We start from the raw sequence: 10,239 nt of genomic DNA on the forward strand, positions 1-10,239 counted from the left end.
GCCGAGCGGAGACGAGCCGAGAAGAGCCGAACAGAGCCGAGCGCCGCCGAGCAGAGCAGAGCGCTGCGACGGTGGCGGGGCGGAAGGAGGTCCCCGCGGGAGACGCCGGGGCTGAGCCGAAGGCGGAGCGCGGTTGTACGGCCCGCACCGCCCGCTGTGCAGTCGCAGCGCTGAGGAACAAATGCCGAGCTGCCGGAGACTCGGAGCGGCCCCAGGGGGCGGGGACCTTAAAGTCACCGGGTTCCCACCCCAATGCTGGGGGATGTTTGCTCGGGGCACGTCCAGCCTGGCACAGAATGGCTCCATAGGAACCCCTCCAGGGATGGGGCACCCCCAGCTCTGTTCAGTCCCGCAGTTGAATCCCCTGTGGCCCCTTCCAGCCCTCCACGTACCCCGGCAGGAACAGACAGAGCAGTCTCTGTAGCCGCAGCGCATCCGCTCCCAGCACAGACCCCCTCCTGGCACCCAAAGCGCAGTTCCAGCTCACACCCGGCTTCAGCTCCTTCTGCCCCAGATGTTGCCATGCACTGCAGAGCTTTCAGCTCCAGGGCAGACTGACGGCACGTCCCTGAGAGCAGCACAGCAGCAATGCCCTCTGCTCCAGCCCTCACCTAGCAGGTCGCTGCCCCGTGTTATGGAAAAATGTAAAAGCTCTTTATTAAAACAGCACAGCAAAACGATTTAAAAATAAAAATATAAAAGTCAAGAATGCAAACCAACCAGTCCATGCAAAGTTTTGTTGTCCAGCTGGCTCTTGAAACATTCATTTTTCCCACGCAAACTCACTGGAAAAAGCAGCAGGAAGATCTCATCCTGGAATCCCGTCCGTTCCTCTCTGCCACCTCATGGACCTTTGCTGCCAAGGAAAGGAAACTCCTCCTCCCCAGCCAGTCAGAAGCACAGCTCACCTCCAGGGTAAGGCCCCAAAAACAGATTGGTTCCGGGATCCTGAGAAGCTAGGAGGACAGTTTTTGCCAAAAGTCAAAATGGAATTAAATCTTCTTCCATTTTTGCCACAAGAACTCTTAACAAAGGGCTGAATTCCACATTAAGGAGGAAAGCAGACTCCTCTCTCAGTTGGTGTTACAGAGGTGTGAACCATGGCCCAATTCCAGCTGTCCAACGAGGATATGGATCGACACTGCACAGCAGTCCCTCTCCATACAGCTGCTCCTGTGTGTTAGAAATGTTCTGTAGTGCCCATCACTACAGCCAGGGTCACAGAGAGACAAGGCAAAAAGCCAAACTGAGCTGTCAGCCACTGCTTGCATCCATAACCACTGGAGGCACACCAAGATTTGTCCTTTCCAGCAGCTTCTGGACCCCATGGCTCAGGGTAAAGTAAATGGCTCCCACATCCAGGGACTTGTAAACACTGCTACCCATCATTTACAAGGCTGCGTTGTGATCAGCCCTGGGATTCGAACTAGTGCTTCAGAACAACTGCTTTTCAGGGAACATAAAATCCCAGTGGTATTAACAAAGCATGCTGGCAGAATGGCACTGTAAAGAGCACAGAAACAGTTTCAAATGCTGTATCAGTGCAGGTTAAGGACTCTACATCACAAATTCAGACCCATAAGCCTCTATCTGAGGTGAATATGGCTCCTTCCTCCTCTCCTTTATGCTGCTGGGAACAAGACTTCTGAAGAACAAGAGGGGTTTTCTCCTTGCAAGCCTTCAGGTCACCCCACTCTGACAAAAGTGTCTCACTTACAAAAAAGGGGCTGTACCTGAGTAGCTTATCCTCTTCCTGGTACCTGGATTCTTTAAGACATACTCTCATTTCCTCAAACTGTGGGTTCCCAAGGAGGATCCCTGCACATATGCCATGATGGCATTCTGCAATATACTTGCTCGCTGGGCTTCTTCTTCTCTCATCCTGGAGATGTCAGCCTCTTTCATTCTCAGCTTCTCCATCAACATAGAGATTTCACCTTCTTTGTCCAGCAGTGCCTCTCGGTGATTACTGGACAGGACTGTGAAAGAAAAGTGGCATTGGTACAGAAAATTTGGGTGCCCCTACAACAAACAGGAACAAGTTGCTGTAGGCACAGCTAAGGGCAGCACAAACAGGGTAAGCAACAAGCACAAGATAAGCTGCAAGAAACCTTCAGCTGCACGAGACAATGGGAGAGGTTTTGCAAAGACATGATATCACTGTGCAGGAAGTCTCAACATTTTGCTTGCTGTGCAGTTTTGGACAGTTTATTACTAAGTCATGGTCTCAAAAAAATGAGGATAATAATCCCTGCAAAAATAGCAGGATTGAGTGTAGATTTGTATTCAAAGGTAGGAAGCGCCTGTGTCACCTGTAAGCGTAGCACTCAGTTTAAGGCCCAGTGTAAGTTACTACACATTACTATTTGAAAAGCATGGAAGGATCCACTACCTTTCAGCTGTCTCTCCAGGGCTGCAATCTTCTCCCTCAGCCCTTCCTGGGCTGTACGTTCAGCCTGTAGGTGTCCAATCTGCTCCTGTAATTCCACTTTCACTTTATTTACTTCTGTCACTTTTTCCTGTTCCTTACTGTTCAGGTCCTGACACACAAAGACAAATCCACAATTAACCAAACAACTTTTTAAATTTGTTCTGCCCCCACAGTGACTCTCTCTGCTCCAGACGAAATTACCTGCTGAAGTTCCTCTATTCTCCTTCTGAGTCCATCAGCATGCAGGCTCAATTGATTGGCCTTGACCTGGGCCTCACCAACCATTTGTTTTTGTTTGAGGCAGCAGTTCTGAGCTTCATCACGTGCTTCAGTCATCAGCTGCAGCTTCTCTTCAAGGTGTTCCAGTCGTTGCTGCTGTAAGATACAAAGAAAAAAAATACATTAGTTCTATTCCATTCCTGTGAAGGGATATTCCCATTTTTGTTCCCAACACCATGAAGCCTTGGTTCAGCCAGTTGGTAACTGAAGAACAAGCAAGCACAGGATGTACCTGTAATAGATAAAGCACAACTCCCTTGCATTCAGGAGACAATCTAAGCTGCTTTCTGCTACCAGTGCCACCTCTAGTGTTCACATCTAATGATACTTCTTCACCTCCTCTGTATCCTGAATGGCTCTGAACCTTAACCCTGCACATGGTTAACCTACTGCTGTTCTAACACAACAGCTTTTCCATGTTTTAACTCTGTAAAGCATTTTCTTCTGTGTTGTTGTGTATAAGCAAAAAATTTAACCGTTCTTGCTGTATTTTCCTCATTCTCTTTTACATGGTATTGACTTCATTGCTATTTTACAAAATTCAACTCTGCAGTGCCTTTTCATCCATCAGCAGCAGCTGCCATTTGGGTCCATTCTGAGTCCAGAGATACAGAACAGCACAGGAAAGTTGCTGGTAAACAGCATCTACACTTGGCTGCTAGCTCCACAACTTGGTAACTTAGATACCTAAGTTCTGCTTTGACAATATCCACATCAGTTCTGATACTACTGGAAAGCACAGAACAGATCAGGACACTCTGGAGACAATTCAGACTTCTCAGAACTCCTTCCTTACAGATCAAACTTGTCATTGGACAATGAAGCCCAGAGAAGGGAATTATTCATCACCTCCCTACAGCAAAAACAAGCCAGGCAGCAAAATTTACTCCTTCCCAGAGTCAGGACCCATAGGCAGTTCTTACCTCATCCAACCGTGCCTGATTCCGAACCTTTATTAACTCTTCTTCTGCATGGCCTCGCTCAGTGAGTGCAGCTGCTTTGACTTGGCTCAGCTCCTGCCACAGAAACAGGAATGATCCTTCCAGATAGAGAAGCTCCATCATTGAAACACCGACCAGAAAACATCAGCAGCTTCATAGTCACAGGCTACAAAGTGACACAACTGCTCCTGTCACTCAGGGACAGGGTGAACAAGACCAAATTACACACCTTTTCTCACCCTGAGATTGCCACATAAATTCAGTGAAAATGTCAGTTATAAAGGGACAAGTAACAGGTGAAGGTTTCCGAAGACAAAGGAATAGGAGAGGGCAGCAGTGGATCTAGCTGGAGAACAGATCAGGAGAAACATGCTACATGGCCTGGGACTCCCTACAGGAAATCTGTAGAGTCAAATCCTGGTAAGAATCTAACCATGTTCAGAGGTAACTATTTTTGTTCAAGCACAATCTACAAGTTTCTCCATGGAACTTTCTCATTCTTTAGTCATAAGCAGTTAAAATAATTTTAGTTGGTAAACTGAATGCTCTCTTTTGTTCCTTCCCATCACACGTGACAGTCTTTGCACAGGTCAGCACTAGAAGATTTCACAGAGCACCTGTGGCATGCTCCTCCTTACCCACCTGAATGCACCTAGAGCACCCGCTCTCACCTCCTCCAGGGCTATCCTGATGGCCTCCAGCCTCTGCACTCTGTCTTGCATAGAACGTTCACTGGCCTCCATGTGCTGTGTCAAGTGATCCACCTGCACAGCAGCAGAAAACATTTAAACAAGTGCCAGAAAATCACTCATATCTCCAAGCATAACAGCATGGCCACTGAGCATGAGAAAGAGCATCCCTTCCATGCAAAGTTTAATGAGCTCTTATCTTCAAGTGGTACAAAAGATCAGAGAATCATTTTCTACTTTTAATGTGGTTAACATCCTCCTGTCCTGTGTCTTTTCTTACAAGATTTCCAAATCTATAGAGATATTTTTTATTTTTAAGGGATTGGACACCTCCATAAACATTCCAAACAGAGCCAATCACGGCCTCTTGTTCTCTCCATCCCTCTGAAACATAGTAGAGAAGATAGGAGCAGGCTGAGTCGCCTTAGAGGACTGTTTGCACAGAGCATGTATATCTTCATTCATTCTAATAACGTATCTTGATTTCACTGAGCAGGACAAGATTATTTATTCATAATTAACACTATGCCTAGCAAGACTGACACAAGGACCAGCCTCCATGCCTCTCTGGCAGTCACATACCAACTCTGGCTTATATCCTTACAAGCTACAAAACTTGCTAACAGATAGAATGCCCTGTGACCTCTTCAGTTAAGCTCTTGTTGTAAAAACAGTCTATTACACAGTAAGTCTAAATCCACTATTTTTAAAATTGAATTGCAAATGATGGCCTCCAATGGCCAGAACCAAAGAGAGATGAACCTCAAGAAGCTCCAGATATCCTACAGAAATGCCTTTCTTACCTCTTTTAAGCGAAGTGATTCCATGTCTTCAAGACTTTGTTTAAATCTTCTTTTTTCCATTTCCAGGCGCTCTGCAGATGAAAAGCAGGCACATCAGAACTAAGGCACTCCTGCCACATAGGCTGTATTTACACCACGCCATGAGCTTTTCTCTTTCCCTGTCCTGCATCACTGACTCACTGATGGTAACAATGCTCTAAGGGTGCCCATAAGCTGCTTTTAATCTTCCACTTACCCTCAGCCTGCACAGCCCGCAGCTTCAGCTCTGCTGTCGTGTTGGTCAAGTCTTGTTTTAGCTGGAATAACTGATCCTGCTGCACTTTGCACTTCTTCTCCAGCTCATCCACCTAACAGGAAATCACTGTCACGAAGGAGTTTCTTCTCCTATTAGCAGAGCAAGTTAGCTGTACAGAACAATCAGCAGAGACAAGCAGGAGCCAAAGCAGAGGACATACGTGGAGCAGAGGCAAATACCACCCAGGTCCCACCTCCCCGTGCTGAACCTCCTTTCCTACCTGGTTTCTTAGAAACAAGTTCTTCTCATTGCTGGCAGATAAGTCACGGAAAAGCTTGCCTTCCCGATCAGCACCTTCCTGCAAACAGCAGCAGAATTAAAAAGAACTCACATACTCACCTTAGTTCTCTGCACTACCAAGTTAGCACAACCAACACTGCGCCCAACTAAACCCAACCCACCCACAAATGCCCCAGCTCCTCTCCACCCTCACACTCACCTGTCTCATTTCCACAGGAACATTTGTCACAGCAGCTGTAGCAAACCCACTCGTGGCAGGAGTCATACTTGCCTAACCCAACCAGCATCCCCCAAACCCACACAAAGCAGTATGACCCAGAGCCCAGTTCTCAAACCTAACTAGAATTGACCCAGCCTACCTGCTTTTGCTGCTGGAGCTCTGCAAAGTGGCGCTCAGCCATGTTGGCCTGTTCCTGTTTCGTGGCACTCAGCAGCTCACCCAGATTGTGCACCTTTTGCTCAGACAGAGCCAGGGCAGCTTCAGTCATCTGCAGCCTGCACAGAGAAACACTTTCCAGAGCCCTTTCTAAGGGAGACACTCCAAGAGAGCACCATACGCTACGTGGTACAAGATGCTAACATATATGAGCCTATTTTCAATAAAGTGATTTCCATACCTGGACCCCTCCAGGATTTGCCCACTCTCAGGGGAGAATAAGGCTGGCTCTTTTACACCACTGCAAGATTCTTTAAAATTAGGAATAGAATTTTGAACACAGGCAGTGAAAGTGATCTGCTTACTCTGTATATGAGGACGTGTCCACTCTGAGGCACCATGTAATGAAATCACTCTTAGCTGAACTAGCCAGTGTCATTAGGCATTTGAAGTCCAATCATTCTCACATGCATATGGCTCTACACAGTGTAACAGCACTGTTAGGCAGTTCCAGTTCACTGCTCCTGAACACAAAACCTTGCTGGTCATGTTCCCCTATGTCTACAGTGGCTCTCAGAGAGTACTGTCAACTGCTAGGGAAAGCAGGTACAGACTCTCACCAGGCTGCAAACTGTGGAAGAAAAATATCCCCATCCCCGCTATTCTTTTTCTTTTTGTTCATTCTCTGTAATTCACTTGCTCTTACAGCAATGTACTGTGTTTTTAATCAAAGCCTGATCTGGTCATAATTAGTTATCTAAAAACCTGATCTGGCCATCATTTCTGGGTATTACTGTAGATATGATTATGTGAAATACTAAGACAGCCACTCTAGCTTAGCTCCGTAACAGCTCTGCTCAGCACCACCTATACAGCACAGAAGATTGGGAAGATTAAGGCTTTCCTCCTCCATACTTGGCTTTCAGCGAATTCATAATAGAGTGCTGCTCATTCAATGCTTCCTGCAGCTGGCTGACACGTCCTGCAGATATCCTGAATTTGGGGAAGAAAGAAAAAAAAAAGGGGGGCTAATTTCTATCAGGAAATGGGAAGGGTCCAATGCTGCTATCCAAGAGCAGAAAACACTCAAAATCCAACTCACCTGCCACTCCTGGCTATTTCTTCTCTCTGTTTGTCTATAGTGTCCATCAAATCCAAGAACTGTGAACAAGGCACACACCCATGAAAAAATGAACTGCATCAGCTTGGAGCATTTATATTTGTCAGCCTTCTCTTCCTAATGACAGCTGAAGAGAGCTCACGCCACTCTCTTGGAAGAAACCAAACTGCAGGTTTGAAGGGGTTCATCAACATGTCTGACTGAGGTCATTAACTGCAGGGCTCTGCACCACTGAGGGGCAGAAGGAAAACTGAGTGATATTTCTAAGTTTTCACTATTCAGAAAACATCAAATCAGTTACTAAAGAAGAAATTAGAAGTACGAATATGGGCAAAGAAAATCACCAGAACTCCACAAGAATCCAGAGTGAATATTCTCAGCAGGGGATGTATCAATACCTGTACTGTCATGGATTTGATTCCTGGGCAAACTAACTCAGAGGAAGGAGCCTATTTACTGAACAGTGCTGTGTACTGCTCATAAACATCCAGGAGGATATGCAGGAAGGCATCTTTGGGTGCACAATGGGGACACTGAGGGAAGGCACTGGATTTCAGCTGACCAGTTTGAAGTGCTGACGTAGGATGTCTGACCTGCTTGGTCTTCTCATCCTTCAGATTCAAAATCTCCTTGCTGAGCACACAAGTTCGGTGCTGCGTCTCACTGAGGATAGTCTGACGGTCCTGGTTGTGATCCATGGCTTGTTCTGATGCAGAGAGAACAGGAGAGCAAAGAAATAACATTGAGCACTGTGTATAGGCTGTTGAGAAATGGAGAGAAGGAGGGACAGCTCTCTTTTGGAGCAGCAAGTACCCTATACTCCCCAAGTGCTGAGACTGGAGAAGAGTTACTGATTCTCTCCCATGCACTTAGGGACATGTTTAAGTGGTACACTCAGTAGAGTTAGGTTGATAAGAGGACCTGATGATCTGAAGGGTCTTTTCCTACGTATATAATTCTATAGTTCTAAGTCCTACTTACCCACAGCTTTCAGGATGTCACTGGGCACATTGTTCCCAGCCAGTTCCAGCTTCTTCAGGGTCTTGTTGCTCTGCAGGCAGTTCAGCAAAGCTCGGCCTCCCAGAAGCCCAATGTTATTCCAACGTAAATCTATACAGAAAGCAATCTTTCACCCCAGTAGCCACATAGCTGCTGAAACACACAAGGCTCAAGAGAAGCCATGCTCTTTATACCTCTACATGCATGGCTAACCAATCCTGTAAGGTCTCAGCACAAACACAGTAGTGATTACTACCCCCCTTTTCAAGATGAATGGAAGGGAAGGAAAACTGGCAAAGCAGGAAGACAAAATGAATCTGAAGTGCAGAGAGCCACACAAAAGGTACACAATTCCTCTCGTATTTTCATCTCATGGGCTTTCCTTCCATAACCACAACTTGTGGCTGAGAAAGAACCAGCACCAAGAGCCACATTTTCTGAAATTAAATTCTAGCAAAATTCCTTAGTAAGAGCAAAGCAAGTGTAAAGTAAGTTGGGCACGAGGCCTGTTAATGGAACCACAAATATGTACAAACACATTCTCTTCTCCACTTGTTCCTCTCCAAGCACAGAATCTTCATCTGCAGGATGGGTTCCAGAGATCCCAGTGACAGTTCCCACCATACAAAGTAACGCAGGCTAATAAGGACTGGGAATGATGCTCACTGGTTGGCAGAGATCAGCGTTGGCTACAATGAACCAGAACATGTGTAGGTAGACAAGTAGCTACTCTTACCCAACTCCTGAAGGCTGGCATTTCGTTTCAGTGCCATGGCCAGCTCTCCTGCCCCATGATGGTTGATCTGGTTGTTGCGTAGATCTAACCGCTGGAGAAAATTGTTTGCTCCCAGTCCCTGGCAGAAAAAGGAGAAGCCTTCCTCCCATACACCCAGGCTGTTCCATTCCAGGATTAAGCTAAGGAAAAGTCAGACAGGATTGGAGTTTGTAAAGAGACAGCTGCAAGAGCCTGAATGATACCTGGATCACAGCACCCAGCCACCCAGCACAGCCTCAGGGAGCAGAGTGCTCTGCATCCCAAGAAGAGGCACCTCCAGTTTTCACTTCTTCACCTAAGCCACAGGCACTCTTGATATTTCTCCTGGCCCAAGAAATTCACCCTCATCCCTCATTCTTTTCCAACTTGAGGTTCCATTCGGTAGGAATAACAGAAAGAGAGAGAGAGAATTTCTTACCTCCTGATGGATTTGTTCTGCCTCAGAAGTTTTCCCAGGGCCTCAGCTCCTGTAGTTCGCAGGTTATTGCCCTGAAACAAAAGTGCTGAGTGATTAGCCTCTCTGGGCAGCTGTTCCAGCATCTCACCACTCTCATAGGAAAGAACATCCTGACATCCAACGTAAATCTTCCCTCCTTCACATTCAAACAATTTCCCCTTGTCCTGCTGTTACCTACACTTTCAAAGAGTTGATTCCCCTCCTGTTTGTAGGCTCCCTTTAGGTACTGAAGGCTGCAATGAGGTCATCCCACAGCCTTCTTTTCTGAACAAGCCCAGCTCCCTCAGCCTGTCTTTGTAGGAGAGGTGCTGCAGCCCCCCGATCATCTTTGTGGCTCCTCTGGACCCTCTCCAACAGCTCTCGTCCCAGTCCCTTCCCAGTATCTTTACCACACCCTAAGGACAATCGGTGGCAGCCTGAGCTCACCGCAGCCCCTGGGGCCTCACAGGGCACGGGCTACGATTTGAGGGCTGCCCTGAGAGTGAGAGAGGTGCACGCAGGGCCACAGACTCTTAACAAACTCACCTTCAAATCCAAAGATTTGACGGTGGTGTTGGAGCACAGACCGTGCAGCAAGAGTTTCACACCTGGGTACGAAAAGACAGAAAGCCGTTTACTTCACACTCCGTCCGGGCCGGACGCAACGCCGTCCCTTAGCAACGGGGTCGGCTCCACGAGAGCAGCGCAGCTCCCCGGCGCAACCCCGCGCCCACCGTCCTCGCTCAGGCCGCAATCTCCGAGCGCCACCTCGGCGAAGTGCGCGGCCCCGGGCAGCAGGCGGCCCAGCGCTCCGCACGTCTCCAACGAGAGGCTCTGCTCCGTCAGGTCCAGGCG

At 47.4% G+C, this 10,239-nt stretch overlaps 1 protein-coding gene across 1 annotated transcript; it reads right to left on the bottom strand.

Moving 5' to 3' along the window:
- Positions 1-632: 632 nt before the first annotated feature.
- LRRC45 (leucine rich repeat containing 45) lies at positions 633-10,239 on the bottom strand (the record flags this gene model as incomplete). Its single annotated transcript, XM_010721440.2, has 17 exons — positions 633-1,979; positions 2,393-2,540; positions 2,633-2,806; positions 3,634-3,726; positions 4,323-4,415; positions 5,144-5,214; positions 5,379-5,490; positions 5,659-5,736; positions 6,038-6,173; positions 6,970-7,047; positions 7,157-7,215; positions 7,768-7,880; positions 8,156-8,284; positions 8,910-9,088; positions 9,367-9,437; positions 9,931-9,992; positions 10,119-10,239. Coding segments are annotated over 17 exons (1,914 nt in total), but the record flags the coding sequence as incomplete, so codon positions are not given.

Source organism: Meleagris gallopavo, chromosome 20 (assembly GCF_000146605.3).
Source record: "Meleagris gallopavo isolate NT-WF06-2002-E0010 breed Aviagen turkey brand Nicholas breeding stock chromosome 20, Turkey_5.1, whole genome shotgun sequence".
Classification (NCBI taxonomy): Eukaryota; Metazoa; Chordata; class Aves; order Galliformes; family Phasianidae; genus Meleagris; species Meleagris gallopavo.